The 19,305-nt window shown below is 33.2% G+C and overlaps 1 protein-coding gene across 8 annotated transcripts; it reads left to right on the top strand.

The window, feature by feature from the left end:
• The first annotated feature begins 2,836 nt into the window (after window positions 1–2,836).
• On the top strand, window positions 2,837–17,962 carry LOC134245497 (cytosolic carboxypeptidase-like protein 5). Of its 8 annotated transcripts, XM_062727775.1 has the most exons (18): window positions 2,837–2,949; window positions 3,417–3,533; window positions 3,669–3,765; window positions 4,163–4,334; window positions 4,828–4,994; window positions 6,429–6,609; window positions 6,913–7,983; window positions 8,186–8,355; window positions 8,666–8,801; window positions 9,100–9,281; window positions 9,536–9,837; window positions 10,206–10,423; window positions 10,982–11,313; window positions 11,529–11,737; window positions 15,007–15,079; window positions 16,238–16,256; window positions 17,379–17,472; window positions 17,840–17,962. In XM_062727775.1, exons 2-17 carry the CDS (start codon window positions 3,434–3,436, stop codon window positions 17,460–17,462), a joined length of 3,513 nt encoding a protein of 1,170 aa, XP_062583759.1. In that variant the 5' UTR covers window positions 2,837–2,949; window positions 3,417–3,433; the 3' UTR covers window positions 17,463–17,472; window positions 17,840–17,962. The 8 variants fall into 8 exon arrangements, with proteins under 8 accessions (XP_062583759.1, XP_062583757.1, XP_062583760.1 ...); XM_062727773.1 differs by lacking the exon at window positions 16,238–16,256; XM_062727776.1 differs by lacking the exon at window positions 16,238–16,256 and having other exon boundaries at window positions 11,529–11,620.
• Window positions 17,963–19,305: the final 1,343 nt, after the last annotated feature.

Here is a 19,305-nt window from a genome sequence, read left to right on the forward strand (position 1 = left end):
CTCTGAACCTAAATATTAGAATTTATTTGTTTCTAAAAAAAACAGTTATTGTTGCAACTTTATCCTGTATTTGTATATGGGACAATCTTTTTATAATTATATAATGTGGTACCATCCTTCCAATTTTTTATTAGGTTACCATACACACACATAGGTGTCCATAACAAAATGACCGTGAGATTATTTTTATAAGAGTTTTTTATTCAGAAGGTAATGCCAGCTTAGTAAAATGAATTCCGATATTGTACATATAATACAAAATATTGATTTTCAATTGTACAATTTTAAAGCTCAGACTGAAAAAAAAGTTGAAGACATTAGTTTTATATTTTGTGTACAAAATTACTCAAGAAGTGTAAAAACATTAATTAATGGATTATTCAATAACGATAATTTCTGAATTGTCATTTTATTGTCACTATTTATATGATTAAATGAATTTTGAATCATTTTGAGATCCTTTGAGGCATACATTGAATTTAAATCATAGTTTGTTGTACATATATAATCAAAGTACTTTTGTACTTAATTTAATTAAGTGCATAGTAATCCTAGTAAAGGTTGTACTTAGTTATCTCAAACATGGATATCTTGAATATTATGAATATGCTGAAGACACTTGAAAGTCCCAACAATTCTTACTTTATGCATTGTAATCTTATTGAATCTCTTTTTAGCTCACCTCGACAAAGTCTAGTTAAGCTCATGCTATACCTCAACGTCAGTGTTAGTGTCTGCATCCCGGTTAAAGTTTTAGGAACAGGTCCATTCCCAAGTAACTAAAAGCCTTACCCAGACCAAACTTGCATGGATGATGCATCTAGGGATGGACACTACCAAACATGCTTCGGATGCTGGATCTGACCTACAATGTACATTTTCCAGATGAGTGACCAGGTTAAAATTTTTGGAGCAGGTCCATTCCCCATTGAGCTTTAAGACCTATTTAAATAGAACTTGCTTGAACATTGTTGTCAGGATAAATACTAACTCTTAAGAAAATATGATGTGAGATTTGCATTACTTTAACTGATAATATTTGTCTAGGTTAGCTTCGTAATCTTTGATTACCTATGTTTTCAATCCCAATAAGTTCTCAATGTTAGTTTAACTACATGTTTTTTTTTTTGTTTTTTTTTTAACCAAATGTGTAATGTAAATTCATAGTTAGTTGCTAAATAAGTAAGCAATAACTTGAAGTTCAGAACTATGAAGATGTTACTGCATGCAGCATATACCATCTACTGTGTTCATATGCTATGGGTGCATCTAATATTATAAAAACATCTTTTCCTTTTTTTCCTCTGCATTATAAATATTTATTATATAAGTGAGCTAACAAATATATACAAGAACATGTATATATTAGAAATATATATGTGCATTTTGTTTTTTATTTATTTTATTACTGTTCAACTCTGCCTTTCAGAAATTGTTTTTGTTAATATCATATTTGTTTATTCATTATTTTTTTTAAAATATTTGACTCAGGTGAATTATTTGTGACATTCCATTTATCTACAAAAAAACAATTATTGATGTTGTGTTTTTGTTTTTTGTTTTTTTTGTTTTTTTTAAAGAATTTTGGTTTTTAATTTAGAAGTTTGTTGGAATGTTAATTTGTTGGTAGAGGATAGTTTCCAAAATCCATGGACGTAGGTCCAATAGAAACAATTAGGATTCCAAAGTAGGTATTTTGTGCAAATTTAAATCAGATCACTATTAAAGTTTTGGTTATGAAGGGAAAAAAAACATTTTAGTTATTTCATGTAGATACATTCATTCATACAGGTGCTTGGACATGTAATTTTGTTGAAAACTAATTGATTATATAGCAAGTATTTTAAACTTCTTTGGAAAGACTTTTTGCATAATTTTTTTGTTGGAGCATTTCCGTCCATTTTGCATATTTTTTTTTCATACAAGTGGGTAATATGTATTCAGCAATTTTTGTTTTTGTTTATCAAATATTCTAACTCTGGGCATTTTATGTAAAATGCATTCATATGTATCTTCTTATATCTTATACAATACAGTGGTATGAATAAAATTAACTTGTCTGCATATGTATGTTTTATTTTGAAATAAATATTGAAGAAGTGTAACAGACAGAGATGAATGCATGAACCTCTGCTTGGATTTGAACATGGGGCCACTGGCTTGCCAGTCTTGTGCCACTGATTAAGCTAAAATGTGAAGCTACCAGCCAAATATAGTAGGATGCCATGTATCTTTAACTAATGCAGAAACATAAGCAATAGCTAATAGTGATTAGCCCTTTCTTAACCTTCTGAAATCACTTTGTTCAAAAAATAGTTTTTACTTAGCCCACCCTCAGAACATCGGGGGTCCCAACTCCACTAAAGGTTGTGGAACCCTTGACGAACATCATTTGATTTTTATGTCAGCCACTCTGATTGGAAAGCATGATGAACCAATTTGGGCTTAGAAATTTGACAAAAAATGTTCATCCCTTTGAACACAGAACCAATATGTTGTCATATACTAGATAAAATACTCTGTCGTTAAATAATAAATGTCCCGACGACACTGTGAGGACATGTTCCATAGACACAGAGTATTCTAACTAGCCATATACCATGGTGAATAAAGCTACAATATAAAGTGAAAATTGGAGGATCAAACTGTCAACGCAACCAGATTGAATAATTCTCTAGAAAAAGTCTTTTTAAGTAAATTCAAGTATAATGAACCGACTTGATAGTTTAATAACGGTACAGCACGATACGTTTTGTTTGTTGACAGGTCCGACATCTTTTTGTCATGTGACTTAACGGTTTAATGCCAATCAAATAACAGTAAAACGGTCACGTGGTCAGCAACCACCTAGTTTACAACATGTCTGAAACTGAATCAGAGCTGGCTTTGTCCATCTATAATCCACAGAACATGCACGTGTGGACAAAGGATGTTAACTGAAGTGCATCAGTAGGTGTATGTTTCATTTATGAACACGATCGTAGATGTTTAAGTTCATTAATTTGGAAATTTGCGTACTTCCTAAATAAATTATCATTTTATCCTTTCTCTTTGTTGAGTTTTAAAAGCACAAGGTTATAAACCATGCGTCGAATATTGAAGTGTTTGTTTCAGCCGTGCATCGGTAAAATAAAGTTTTGAACTTGTTAAAGAATATTCATGCATGGCATATGGTTCTCTTATATTATTATTGACAAAGTACGTATACAAGTACTTAACATTTACAGTTCATTTAACCAAATTTATAGATCAATCAGTTATTTCAAAATCAGAACTTATTCAATGACAACACTGTTGGTCTGTGTTATCAAGCTAAACCAGACTAAACCAACTTAGATTTTAGGCTAGGTTGATCCAGTGTGTCATGTATTTTTTTTATAAAGGTTCTATCATGTTATCTTGTGTTGATAAAACAGGTACATAAAGAAGGATAATGAGTGAGTTCCGAGTGGGAGGGCTTTTGTTTACCTCCAAATTTGACTCTGGTAACTTGGCTCGAGTTGAAAAAGTCTCCAAAGATGAAGATGAGGAAGGTATATTTGTCTACAGAATTCAATCTATGAGATTGAGATTTGTATATAAATTTTTGTACATAATTAAGCAACTATTGATGATGACAAAATATATTGATTTTCAATCTAAAAACATTCTACTGTATTTATCTTTAGATAATGTCAAGTATTATGGGGAGCCCAAGGCAGATTATGAGTTTAATGTGTGGACACACCCAGACTGTCACGGCACAGAGTTTGAGAATGGAAATAGGTGAGTATTAGGGTCTCAAGGGTCAAATGACAATATGCTGGTTTCGATGGTAGATATCGGACAGCTTAGCTCAGTGTTTAGAGCACCTGACTGGTGTGAGATGGAGGGATCCCCAGCTTTTTTTTCACTCCAGTCATATTTTTTCTCCTTTCTTTTATTAAACATGCAGTAAAACTTGCTTACAGTTGAATCATGGCAGCTGAGTGTCCATGTGTCGTATATATGTGATTATTTATATGAATTCTAGCTCAGAACAACTTTCTTTTTATGTTGCAATGTTAATTTATCATAAAAGATAACTCAGATCCTAATGTAAGCAAGCAGTAAATTTCTTAACATTCCAAAATAATATGTACATTAATTAATTTGAAAACAAGTTCTGATTTATCTTTTCCAGGTCCTGGTTTTATTTTGGCATCAGGGGTTGGTCTCCAAACCGCTTAATCAAAATCAACATCATGAATCTCAATAGACAAGGAAAACTTTACAGTCAGGGCCATTGTCCATTTACAAGAACTGTTCCAGGCAAGCCAAGATGGGAGAGGATAAGAGACAGACCATCGTATGAGGTTGTTACATTGAATGTTACTGGCTAACTTTAGTAATCTTTATGTATGTAGTAGGAGAAACTGGATTTCATCTGATATTTGTTATGTTGATATTAGCTAGTAACCAGTAATCTGTATTTGAAGTAATTGTTTATTATAAATCTTTTTTACTGTGCCTGGAATTTCAGTAGTACAGATCTGCTTCTATCTTATATAATCAAACCTTTTTAATTAATCTGGACATTTTCCCTAGAAAAGTCTAAATTTTTCAAATAGATAATTGGTAGATAAACATGTTACAAATGTTTACACCCCCCACCCACCCCTTGGAGGTTCCCCGCAATGAATTAAAAATGTCTGGAAGGTAGAAATCATATTATAAAATTTTGTTTCCAAAAAATTTGTTTGGATTAATTGCATCCAAATGAATGAGCTCCACGGTAATTACCCGATAGGTCACAAACCTGCAAAGAATGATGAAGATATTGTTAACAGTCTTTGATACATTATTTAGAATGCCGATGGACAGTTTATCTTGACCTTTACATATCGTTTCCTGGATGTGAAGGCAGCCATCACTTACTTTGCCTTTTGTTACCCATGGTCCTATATGGAACAGCAAGAGAGGCTGAATGAGTATGACAAAAAATTCTCTCTCTGCAAGGAACTTAGTCCTTCCAGGTAAATATAGCAGAGTTATCACTAGAAATGTGTACATCTATTCCTAAATTACATTTTACTCACATATATATTTAAAGGCTGTTCAAAGACACTGTCAGATATTCATTTACACAGCAGAAGAAAATTTTAATTTACTGTAAATCACTTAATATTCAAGAGAACTTTATTTTTCGCGTAATTACGCGAGACAGTGTGCTCACGAAAATTTCATTCTCGCGTATAATAGTATTCCTTAGGATAATATAGAGCAAGAACCACAATTCATGAAAATTTTGTCTCGCTTATCAAGAGACAATGACTATCTTGTGAAAATAAGGTGTCACGAAAATTTAGTGATCTACAGTATTTGCGTGCCATACTGGTAAACAGTTATGAAAAACATGTGACAATGATCTACAATAAGCCGTGCTTGATTTTCATATTGATTACTTTTTTGACATCCATAAGGTGGCAAAGTTGATATATTGGGGACAGACGGTTTTGGTCACCTGTGGCCGTATAGCTCAGTTGGTAGAGCACCTGACTGAAGATTCAGGGTGCCTGCACTGGAATCCTCTAATGCGTCACATTTTCTCCTCTTTCATTACATATATTATTATACCTCTACTGATTTTTCACTATATAAAAGTAAATCGATATATTTTGCTGATTTCCTGAAAATCACCGTAAATAAACCGATTCCCTGCAAAACAGACTGATTCCCTGCAAAAAAGGTACGTTTTTTTTGGATGAACTGATACACACCTATTCGGAACGCTTGACATTTTCTTTCAACTTACGACAAACTTAAAAATGTTGCGATTTCAATAAACTCATGAATATTCATTAGTGAATGGAAATGCATCTTGGGCTGTTAATTGGGTGTTTACATAGATTACACAACTGGTCCCATATCAATCACAAAAAGAACCAGTTTACTGGAAGCGAACAACAACAGAAATGGCGTGCTCAATTTTGCGTAATGTTACTTTCGATTTTACTAGGTAAAAACTCGGACAATGAACTGATTTATTGATAAAATGAATTCCTTTCATGACTGTATTCTGTTTTTGTCGTTCTCTCTCTCTCTCTCTCTCTTCTCTCTCTCTTTTTTATAACATTGTTACTGAATACAGTATTGAATATAATTGTTTTCAAATGTCTTGTTTGTATCGGTATAATAAAACAGTTAAAGTATATCATTTCAAAGAAGGGTAAGGGAGTCAAAGAACAAGATTCCAGTTCCCCTCAACGAAAAGCCTATTTTTCCCTCGGCGCAAGCGCCTCGGGAAATAGTTATAACCTTGCTCTTGGGGAACTGGAATTTTCTGGCTATAATGATAACTGCCATACATTGGTACGTTTAAAAATATACTTTAACTGTATATTAACATCCTGCTAAACCAAAGTCAAAGCAATGTTTCATTAAGCAAATATTTGTTTTATCTGTTACAGTCCAAAGGACAGTATCTACTACCACAGAGAACTGCTGTGTTACTCAATAGACAAGTTACGCATTGATCTGGTGACCGTTAGTTCTTGTCATGGAATCAGTTCAGAAAGCGAGCCTCGTTTTGATCACAATCTGTTTCCAGAGAAAGACGTTCCCAGGTGTAAAAAGTTCAGGGGAAAAAGAGTAAGCATACAATACTTCTCTCTATAGAACAGTAAAATGAAGAAAGTATGATTGAATCAGTTTGTTACAGAATACTTCCTAAAGCTGTTCATACATTTGAATAGTATATATTAGCAGTTATCATAAATGTAGTTATTTGACAATTTATCATTAAAAAATGAAGGAATGGAACTTTTAAAAAAGAAATATAAGTTTGAAAGCATTAATCAAAAGGATATGTCTGTTAATGCATCTGTTTGTTTTAAAAAGTATTAATATTATGTCTAAAGAAATTATTGTAATTTAAGTACTTCATCTTTTCAGGTGTTCTTCCTAAGTAGTCGAGTTCACCCTGGAGAAACTCCGGCCAGTTTTGTATTTAACGGATTCTTAGAATTCATCTTAAAAGAAAATGATCCACGTGCCAAAGCTTTAAGAAGACAATATGTATTCAAATTTATCCCTATTCTGAACCCCGATGGGGTTCAAAGGGGACACTATAGAACAGATCAGAGAGGTGTGAATCTGAATAGGTTGTACTTAGATCCCAGTGTAGACCTTCATCCATCTATCTACGGTGCTAAAAGTATGTTAGTCTATCATCATGTGAAAAACAGGGTAGTACGAGAAAACGACAATGTGAACATCCGTATTAACTTTCCAGGTCACATTCTGACCTCTAGTCCAGATGTCCCAACCCCCCGAAAAGAAGTGGTGCATCATGACGCGGGGGACCTCAACAATCACAGCAAGGGGGCTGTCAATGGTGCTTATTCTGCTGGGAGGGACAAAGTTGTTCACAACGGACATGGGGATCCATTTTCGTTACCCCCTAAGGAAAACTCTTGGGTCAGTCAGACCAGTTCTCATGATGGGGGTCTAATGCCTCCTTCTGGGAGGTTGAAAATCGAGCCGTTGAATCTCGGGGATTTGGACAGAATGGACACCACATTAAGTGAATCTCGTAAACTGATGGGCAATGACAGTATTCACATGTCGTCTTCCTGTAGCAGTGTTCTCAGCAATGTGACTCTGAAAAACGAGAGGAAGACAGTTGACAGTGAACTCCGTCTGCGTCTATCAGAACTGAACATGTCTGACGATTGTCGTGGGAAAATGACAGGACTCAGCATGATGACGTCACTGAGTGTGGGACTTAACGACTCGGACATTGAGGATCTGTATAACAATGAACACCTGGGTAACGAGGGCTCGGAAGATGAGGGTGACTTTGTGCCCTCCTTTGGTAACAATGCCCCCCATCTCTCTGACCCCTCCCTACATCAGATACCTCCCTCAGACAGTGGAATAGCTTTCTATGTGGATCTACACGGGCATGCCTCTAAAAGAGGGTGCTTTATATATGGGAATTATTTTGAAGATGAAGATACTCAGGTGAGCAAATTATTCATCTGCATATCTTTTAAAGTGTCTTCAATTCAAGAAAATCAGAACTAGATTTGAATTACTGTAAATGTATTATATTTAGCGTGTACAATATTTGGGGGAAATTGACTTTTGAATAAAGACAATTCTATGAAATAGTTAATAGAAATATAATCTTCAAATTTTCTACAAAAAAAAATTTCTGCTGCAGGTAGATAATATGCTCTTTCCAAAGCTGATCTCTATGAACACTGCACATTTTGACTTCACTGGGTGTAATTTCTCTGAGAGAAACATGTATGCTAAGGATAAGCGAGATGGAATGTCCAAGGAAGGCAGTGGTCGAGTGGCTATCCACAAAGCATTAGGAATCATCCACAGGTATAATAATTCACAATTCTAATCAAAGCAGTTTGTTTGAATTACAATGCCTATTGCTATTTGAAAATACTAGAAATATTACATTAACTCTCTTTAAAGCTTTTGAAAAGATATACCAAAGAAATGTTGAAGATAAAATTGTTAGTTTCAATCCTTTTTCTTGACTGTAAGATGTCAAAATAATTAGAAATAATATCTGATTGATGGTTTTTTTCCTGTCCTTTTTTTTACCAGTAAGTCTAATTTTCCTTCACCATATACCAGTATATACAGGGTATCTGTAAATGTACTACAATGTTCTTTATTATAGCTACACCTTGGAATGTAACTACAACACGGGGAGAATGGTTAATCCCGTCCCCCCAGCCCAGGGTGATGATGGCAAGGCCACACCTCCCCCTGTTGCTGGATTCCCACCTAAATACACACAAGCTCACTATGAAGAAGTAAGTTTCAGTTGATGTTAAAAAATTTCTTTTTCTTTGTAGAATGCAATGCAGCTAGACATAAAATTTACATTATTTAAATTTTTGTTATACAATCTGTATGTTTTTCTTATCATTATAATGGTTTAATATATAAAATAGTATAATGTTTTTAAAACATAAACATGGCTGCTTCTTGAAGTTTAGTTTGAGGTTAAGTAGAATTTAATATGTGTAATTGTTCATTGAAAGAAAACCAGGCAACAATACTTGTATCATTTAAATATTTAACTAACAAGAAGAAATTTTCAACTTGAAGGTTGGTAGAGCCCTTGCCATTGCTGCAATAGATTGGAATGAGAGTAACCCCTGGTCTCGGATTGGTATGTCTGAACACAACCATCTTAATGGGGTCAAGGAGAGTGTTAGACGTTACATCAGGAGCATGAGGGGTGGGCCCAGGATCCCACGAAATCCCTCAAAAACTTACCTCAGAAACAAGTAAGTATCGGTAACTGTTTCCATATACCTATCATCACTGGTCAAAGCAAGGAAACTAGTTTCATTGATATCCTTGCTCAAGAAAACTGCTTGTACTTGTACATATTAATTTTATTGCAAAATAAGGTCTCTGTTTTCATATACCTTGTAAAAAGTTTTTATCCAGATGTAAGATGGTAAAAACCAATTTTAATTCTTATTTATTTTTAATTTTATATACATTTACAAGACATTTTCAAAATTTTATTTTGCAGTAGTGTCACCAGTAACAACAGTAATAAATCAAATGTTAACCAAAACAATCGATTACCATTTTCTCGGAACAACTCCAATGATACCAGTGGCATAAGTAATAACGGACCTGGCTCTAGATTTAACAGTGGGGCCAATAATAATAATGGGCCCAACTCCCGATACAACACCGGTTCTACTAATAATGGGCCCTCCTCCAGATTTAACAGCAGTACAAGTAATGGGGGATCAGCTTCCAGGTTTAACAAGAGGGACTCCTCCGCTAACAACCCCCCAAAGAGAGAGCTGGGACCTGTCAGGGAAGGTATGTGGGGAATATATTTGGTATTTAGGATACTGTTAATCAGCTTTTATTTATGAAAATTTTCTTTCTCTTGTAATTCAAGTATTTCTAAAGATCATGCAAAGTAATACCATAACCACAATTTTGTCTCATGAATAAAGAGTCAATGACTATCGATGATAGCTTATTTAGTATGTATTCTAAGAGAAAGAGCTTATAGCTGGTTGAATTTAATCACAGTATGTGGAATTGTACACATACTATAAAAACTGTTAAAATTGCCATATCTGCAACAATTACTGCACAAAATTTAAGTACCAAATACATTGTGTATTGACATTTTTCAAGCGGTCCTGCACTTTTAAATTCAATTCTAATTCGATTTACAGCAGCAAGACCTAATCTAAATACTCAACCACAACAGCAAAGGAAACGGCCCACACCGACAAATTACATGCCGATACAGACGTCAAGATCCACCAGTAACCAGCCGGTAACCTTAGCGATGACCACTGCAGACGTTCATTCACAGAGACAGTACTCAGCTGACAATGCCACAAAGATATTGGACGAAGAAACACTAAACCCACTCAAACATGTCAATCTTGTAAGCCATTTATTATAATGTAGAAGGACTTTATCATCCTTATATATTTGAACTATGATATCTTAAACATTGATATTTTGTCAGAATGAGTTTGGAATTCATTCCTTTTCCTTTTATTTCATCAATTTCAAGATGAGAAGGTATGGCTGTACTAACATCTAGTTATCATCTTGAAACTTACCTCAATATCTTCATATACTGGATCCATTTCCTATACCGTATAAGTGGAAATTTTAGCGAGAATCAAAATAAGCGATTTGTCCTTTAAAATTGGTAATTTATTTTTAGCGAGATGTTATTTTAGCGATTTTAAAATGTATATTGAAGAAGCTATTACAAATAAAACACAATTAATTTTAGATTTTTGTGAACCTCGCTAATAATGCCAAAATTAAATCCTCGCTAAAATTTCTACTTATACAGTATGAACCTCTGAATCGCCAAAATCACAACTCATACATGAATTAGATAGTTTCTGTTCATCATTTTAGCAATATTATGACAAAAGGAAACACCTACTTTTCTATTAATTGACATATATATTTATATTTTTTCCAGCTTGCCATAGCAAAGAAACCTGGGCCCCCTAGTCGAATACCCTTACCCACAGGTCAGCAGTTCATGCAGCTGAGCTCCCCAACAGTTGAGCTATCTCCCCCACGAGTGCCAAATCGCAGCGGTAGATACACCCAGAGAACACCCCAGCCCTACCCTGTCAGGAAAGCTAGTGCTGAGATCATCTCTTTGAACAATGACTCCCCCCTCGGTTCTCATGGGACAGGTTTGACTAGTGTGACCCCTGGGGATCTTCCTCCTACCACCCCAGGCAGTAACCACCCTCCTGCCATCCCCACCCCTCCCACAGAAATGAATGGACTGGACAATCCAAAGTAATTGATTTTCATTGAAAATGTTCATTTACTTAAATGTGAGAACATTACATATTTTTAATTCATGCAAATAATATTAAGTAAATTTCATTCACTCTTGTTTTCAAAAACATGACTAAGCATATATAATGAAATGCTTGTTTTACTGTAGTTCAATCCACATAGGAATTACCATTTCATTTCTAATGTTATTTTTGACATTTTACACTTCACAGCAGTGAAAGTGCAAAGCGTCGGCGGCGGTACATGTACATGAAGAGAAGAATGGTGAACCAGAGTCCCAAACTAGGAAGCGCCTCCAATAAAGGTCAGCCCAAGACAGGAGACACAAATAGTGAGACAGAGCGTGCTAAGAATAGACGTAGAAGGCGTAAATCCCTGCGAAAAGTTAACCAATCTCCGTCTTCAGATGAGACGGGGCAAGGTAACTCAGCTTCTGAGGGCCAGGGCACCAAACACCCTCCTCCATCACCCAGTCTCACCCTTTAAAAATATTTTCAATTTTTCGGGGTGAATCTAGAAATTATTTACCACATTGGTGTGTTTCATACTTCTTCCTGCACAATAACTGTATTATGCGGTTGTTTTGAGACTCGTTAATATTTTTTTCTAATATCCTGTCGATTTCATAAGAGTGTGCTCACTTTCTAGATCCACCTTTTTTTCCCCCAATTTCTCAAAAATTGTGATGTAGTTTTCTCACGGGTTGATGGATGTGGTGTTCTGCATGATAAAAAAAATCACTCATGATTGCATGTTCTGTTTTTGCTATCACAGTTAATCTTACTTTCTATCATTACTTGCAGTACTTCTGTCCAGGGGTGAAAAACAGCTCAATATATATCGCACAGGGTCAAAGGTTATTTTCTTTAAAATATATGTACCAAAAAAATCAGGCTTAATATAATATATGAATACATGTAGTTTGGGAACATATTGTTTTTACTCTGTTTCTTATTATTATTATTTTTTTTCTTAAACACTCAGAAACTGTTCACCCAAATAAAACCTTTTTAGGGTTAATAGGTGTGAAGTGTAGGTGTGCGGAACGAAGGTCATTTTGCGCGTGCGCCTGCACGTGCACGCGTGAAATGAGTGAATTGACTGATATACTTAATATAGCTATAACTTTTACATTTTTTGATGAAATGATTTGAAACTCATTACATAATGATATATTAATAGTGTTAATAATATGACACTGTCAAATTGAACTCACGCGCATGCACGTGCGCCCTTATTTGTGAAACAAAAATCTCAAAATCTCTTTTGTTTTCCGACGAAATGCTTTGAAATTTTTAAAATTGCCATGAATTAGGATATCCTACAATATGGAAAAATTTCATGAAATGCATGCACGTGCGCTGCAATCTGATTGGCTGAAACTTTAAATGGCTATATCTCCCCAATGCTTTGAAATTTAAAACATGAGGACATCCTGCAATTTGATATATAAAAAATTTTGTGCACGTGTGTTGCAATCTTTTCTGAAACTTTAAATGGCTATATCTCCTTTGATTTTTGATGAAATGCTTTGAAATTTAAAACATAGTCATGCATTAGGATATTCTACAATATGATTTAGAAAAAGTTGAAATGTGGATACTGTCTGATTGGCTGAAACTTTAAATGGCTATATCCCCTTTGATTTTTGATGAAATGCTTTGAAATTTAAAACAAAGTCATGCATTAGGATATTCTACAATATGATTTAGAACAAAATTCTTGAAATCACGTGGATGCACGTCTGCTGCAATCTGATTGGCTGAAACTTGAAATGGCTATAATTCCTTTGGTTTTCAACCAAACATGATGATTGCATAATGATATAAGGGCTTATAAGGTATGGTCATCATGCACGTGCACATTTTGTGAAATTAAAAATACACTTGAATGAGTGATTTTTAATACCACTAAATGCTTTAATAAAAAGTATATTTAAATATATAGAAAGTGTAGACAAGATTATATGATCATTATGCACGTGCATTCACATGGGCACGCGTGAAATGTTAAAATTTGAATATAATTGGTATCCTTTTGGGAAAACGTTGTTAAAGACAAAAATGTACAGATTTTTTAATAAGGCAGGGAATATGGCAAAACATATTTGTTGCATAAAGGCAGAAACTATTAGTTTTAGGTTGTCCACCACCAGTTAAAAAAATCCGTGTGCTTCTACCTATAGCAAGGTATAAGCTGACAGCTCCTTATGTGTGGATAGTTTCAGCCCCAAAGCTAAATACCTAGACATTATAGAAATGTAGATGCAGTGAAAAAAATTAATGGCAGAGTTTTCCATTTTTGATTGGCAAGGAAAGGTAGTTTGGGTGTGCTAGTTTGTATGATTTTAAAAATGGTGTATGTAAGATATATCACCCAAAGAAATCATTTGAAGCATGTATTATGAAGCTTATAAAGTCCTATATTTTGTAGTATATGCTCAATTTCAAAGGTATAGCAACATAATGAAAATCCTTTCAACAATTTATTTTCTTTACATTTCAATTAAAAAAGATATATGTACAAAGGCTGATTTGTTCATTTAAAAGGTATAGAAAATAATGTATGCACAAAATAGGAGCATTTTTGTGGTAAATTTGTCTGTCTTGTGCCTTTAAACCAAAGAAATAAATTTTTGTTTTAAGGGTACACAATACACTAATATCCAATTATGGTCACTTTAATGGTAACAAAATATCTTCTGTCCTAAATGATCTTTATTTTATATTACAGTGGTTTTAAGTGTAACTTCAGGCAAGTTGTTTTGACAAATTAATAATGCTGGCAGTAATTAATTTATCTCAGATGCTGTGAATTGTTTTTGTGGCCTAAGAATATATATTTTTTTCCTTGCTTCAGACTGTGACTGATTTCTTGCATATTTCTGATCAAGGGTTTCAATCATCCATACTTTATGCAGGATGTGTACTCATTACAAAAACAGTTTAACCAAGATTTGATTTTTGAGTTCTTAATAATGTCTTATGGTGTTTTTCAAAGCATATACATGTACTCTGTATTTTATATTCATACATCCTTCCCATTAATTGATACAGAAGGAATTAAAAGGTATTCTTACTGTAAAATTCTACTACAGGCAAATGATACTAGAAATATGTTACATTTAATTTAGAAACTGAAGAAGATTGAACCTTCTGTTCATCTACAAACCTATATTACATATATATAAGAATAACATCTAAAAATGCTGCCCTGAGAATTATTTAATGCCAATTTTAAAATGATAATGGAGAGTAAAATCAATAATTGTGCCTGATCATGTCACAAAAGTTGTTGTTTAATGCAGGTAAATTATAAAGCATCATATCGATGGATTATAGTGACGCAGGAAGTCAGATTTTGGCGTACTGTAAAATTGGCTGTTTGAATTTCCTTTTCTCTGAAATAAAAAAAAAAATTCAAAAAAGACTTTCAACACCCACAATAACCATTTTTGCTGCTTGTATGGTCTTGCTGTGTATAAAACATATCGATCTTCATGCTTAAAAAAAAAATGTAAAGTACAAAATATACTTGTAGATGATGTAAAATTCTCATTTTTTTTCTCCTTTGTTAAAAAAAAACAAAAATCTTTTGATATAGAATACAAGTTATCAACAAAAAGTGAAAATCAATCTTGTAGTTTTCACTGGTGTTACCGTAGTAACCTGTGTTTTTGTGTTGTCACAGTTAATTTTGGCACAAGTTCTACGGGTGGTGGAAAACATGGTATCGAGGGCAGTTCTCTCGGACTGTCGCCAAGGTAACGGCAAGTAGTGTCACAAAGCTAACAGCCGTGCAGACACAAGGATGAGATATTATACAGATTCATTTCACTCCATGTCATATTAATGAAGCACAAACAGTCTCATCAAGCTAAAACTGCATTAGACTTTCTGGCAAACCAAAACCATGCACTATCATATATATTTGGATTACAGAAATATTCCATTTATTTTATTAGGCCTAGTGTTATTATCATATAATTTTTGAAATATTTTTTTATGCCTAAATTACATCTGATTTGAAAAACTTGTCATAATCAGAATCAATGAGTCAATTAGGTATATCAATATTTTGTTGAAATAATCAAGCACATGAAGTGGTCAAACATGAATAAATCCCTGTTTAAAAAAGGGGGAAAACCCTTACATTTCAATGTATGCTCTTATTTGTTCATTATCACTGAAGTCAGTAAAAATACATGAATATTCTTACATTTCAACTGCCTTTTACATGCAGAGAGTTTGCTGAAAAACATAATAGTTATATTCATTTGTTTGATACATGTACATGTATTGACATTATTTTATTAACTGTCTTTTTTTTCCATATGCATACCTTTGTAATAGGGCTGGGTATTGGCCTGAGATTTCGTATTGCGATATATTGCGATATTTTTAACTGTATTGCGATATGTATTGCAATATTTTCAATGTAATAAAAATGGCATTTTCTTACTATATTTACTTTAATTTACATGCAGAATGTACATAACTATGATAAGTAACCAACACAGAAAAAAAATCTTGTTGAATTCATTTAAGTTATGCTCTGAAATGTTCCCACAAACAACTTTTGACTTACTGTTTGGTTTAATTACAAACTTTTATAAATCCATTTTTATATTTAATGACAAAATTCCTTACTCTAAGCATATTGCCAATATACCGATATTACAAAATCGTATTGCGATACGATATTTTTTGTCATTGTATTGCAATATATTGAAATATCGATATTATTGCCCAGCCCTACTTTGTAATATGAACTAGTAATTAGTTGCTCCTCAATTTACACATATCTCATCCTTGCACTTGCTTAATTGATCTGTTTTGATTTGAGTTCAATTTTTTTTTCGAAAAGTTTTTCAAGTTCAGTTGTCAATTTTTCATGACCAGTATTCTGTTATAAACTCTAGGGTTCTTGCAATAAGTAGGGTAGGTAAAACTAATGCCTGTTGCTCTGACATATGATGGTGGGCTTAAGTAACTTTGCTTTTAATTTGCAGAAATATTTTACATGTATACTCTAAACTTATGCAATTCATAAATTAAGCCAGTGTCAGTTGGTTGTCTTCATGTAGTCATGTCAAATAAGGCATATTCTAAAAAAAAAATTAAAGTAGTTTTTCCTCAACATTAAAAGTTCTTTCCACAATAAGAACAGAGATGGGAGATCAGATTGTTATATGTTTGTCTTTTGTTCAGCAGGATTTTTGTCAGTTTCATTAACAATGGTCTGAAATATTTTTGAATTTAATTACCATAGAAATAAATGCCAATTATTTATCCTTTGCAAAATAATTCATTAAATGTTCACCTTATTAACATTAACTATGTGTGTTTATCACATGTTTGTGTACCTCTTTATCCCAAGAAATCAATACATCATCCATAGAATAAATTTCATGGCACAAATAAGCCAACAGAAAGCGAAAAGGGTATATAAAAGGTATAATTAAATGAGGTCAAAACATTTGATAAAAAGAAAATCCCATGGTTTTTGATTGGATATGATTGTTATCCAACTTGTTTGTTTTCTATCTTGTCAGCTTGGCAAAGGCTCAAGGATAGAAAGTGCAGAATTTTTGGGCATAAAAATCTTATCCAATCTCAAAATATGGGAAATCATATGTATACGTAGATAATTTTAAGATTTGTTATGCCTCAGTTTTTATACTACATTATGAGTGAATTTGTAGCATATATATTTTGCTTAGTATTACCATTTGCTTGCAAGTTAATTTATTTTGCAGAGAAATTAAAAAAAACACTAAAAATGGCAATAAGCTAAAGAAAAAAAGCATGCTCATGAAATATTTGACATTATAAACACTAAAAATGGCAATAACTTATAAGCTAAAGAAAAAAAGCATGCTCATGAAATATTTGACATTATCTTTTTCAGTGTTTGTACATTAATCGGGAAAAAGTGCACAATATATCAAAATATGAGCAATATATTTGAAATCATGTTTTTTTCTTATAAAAAAAAATTTTTTCAAGTTAAATCGTACATTTTTTGATAGCTATATTTAATTTGGTGATTGAATGTTTCAGACTCAACAACCCCAGTTTTTACGACTACCCAGACACTCGTCTCCCCCTCAGACAGTTATCGACTCCAATCAGAAAACAGCTTAACTCCGCGCCAGTAAGTATATAAGCATCAATACTAACTTATATCACTTCATTGGTAACTTCTAAGAGAAATTATCATATTATTGATCATATTGTATTAACCATAATCATATTAAATGGAATTCATTCATGTATAATTTGAGTATGTCAACAGCATTCAGCATTTGCTGTCTTTGTCCCGTGAGCGTCATTATATCACAGCTTGTAATTAAGAATCAGACAAAAAAGTTTTCAAAGTGGCCCCACTGGAAATTCTAGAGGTGGGATCGTGGGCCTAGGAGGAGTAAGCATCTCCTGGTACCTGTCACACAATAATTGTGAATCTCTTATTTGCTAGCTATACTTTCTGTAATACTTTCATGTCTTTGATATTATTTCAGGATTCCTCTACTGTGATGTACCTGGATATCCAAAGAAAGACCACCTCATCCAAGTCTCAGCGAGATCATAGGTTCTCCCCGAGTAAACTCACTGTCTTCTGGATTGATGATTGAGACCAGAGAGCAATTGCTGAACTGAAACAAAAAGAAAAGAGCTAATTGACAATTGACACAAGTTTCAGAGAGAAAAAATACTAGAAAACTGTGAATACTCAATGTGCAACTCGAAACAAGTGATGATCAACATGTATATTGTACATTTAATTCTTTCTGACTGGTTTCAAACTGTTGACTGTATATTGTACATGTTGTATACTACTTACATATTTTAAATGAAAATTCTGGATGGTTTTTTTAAAGTTCAATTTTATAAACTTCATTTTTAAACTCCTTTACTCCCCAAATGAAAAAAAATCTATATACAGTGGACCCTCATTTATCCGGACGCTTTGGTTCCCAGTCAATTTGTCCGGATATGTGAAGCGTCCGGATACCTGAATCAGCAGTTAAACAAGACAAAATAACATTTAAAAATTCTGTTCCGAAGAAATATCGTCCGGATACTGAAGCATCCGGATATCTGGCGTCCGGATATCTGAAGGTCCACTGTATGTCATTTTGACAGCAAAAACATAAGGTTTTGTGGATATTTTTAGGCTATCTAGGTCACTCAGGTAATCTATTTTTGATATTGTAAGGTTATCATGCAGAGACCCTGATATGATCTATACTTACCCTTTTAATTTTTATCAAATAGCAAAATTTCTTTGTTCAGTTTTTATCTGAATTTTCTGATATTTTATGAAAAGCATTGAATTGACATGACAAAATAAATGTTAACATTGAACTTATTCTTTTGTACTATTGAAGAAAATAACCTTAGACCTGATAGTCTTTGACAAATTCATATGTTGAACTTTGTAACTTTTTGATGAAAAATTTTCACTTTAATTGTTATCTGTGGTATAAGAGGTTGAATTTCATTTATTCATAAGGAGATGATGTCAACCTCTTTAAAATATGCATTCATTTCTGAAACAAATCATTTGGCATTTTAAGTACTGGCATTTTAACCGTTCATTATTCTATTTAACAACCGAACCTAAATACATGTAGTAAATTAAAGTCGTCGCGAATAAAAAAAATTTTACATGTAGTTACAAAAAAATGAAAAGCATCGAAATGTGTACAATGTATTTCGTCTATAAAGAAAATTCTACATTTATTAATGATAGTAGGTTACAAGTAGCAAATGTGAATTCCATTTTGTTTTGTTAGATTAGCTGATAAAAAAGCTGAAATTTTAACAGTATATACATGATAATTTTAGTTGCATATCAATTTTTTTTGTCTGCTAGTTTTTGATACATTTCTGTTGCTGCCATATATATTAATGTATTCATATCTAGTCCCAAGAAAGTCTTAAGTTGCCAGTTGTTAGTACATGTAATACTGATAAAGATTTC

The sequence above is a fragment of the Saccostrea cucullata genome, unplaced genomic scaffold (assembly GCF_032062105.1).
Source record: "Saccostrea cucullata isolate Sc308-1 unplaced genomic scaffold, CSIRO_AGI_Scuc_v1 ctg923, whole genome shotgun sequence".
NCBI classification, from domain to species: Eukaryota; Metazoa; Mollusca; class Bivalvia; order Ostreida; family Ostreidae; genus Saccostrea; species Saccostrea cuccullata.

What these genes read in the sequence shown, in the direction of transcription:
- LOC134245497 (XM_062727773.1), top strand. Translation starts at nt 3,434, where the DNA reads ATGAGTGAGTTCCGAGTGGGAGGGCTTTTGTTTACCTCCAAATTTGAC. An exon ending in AAAACTTACCTCAGAAACAA is followed by an intron (nt 9,282 to 9,535) that starts GTAAGTATCGGT and finishes TTTATTTTGCAG; the next exon opens with TAGTGTCACCAGTAACAACA. An exon ending in AATGGACTGGACAATCCAAA is followed by an intron (nt 11,314 to 11,528) that starts GTAATTGATTTT and finishes TACACTTCACAG; the next exon opens with CAGTGAAAGTGCAAAGCGTC.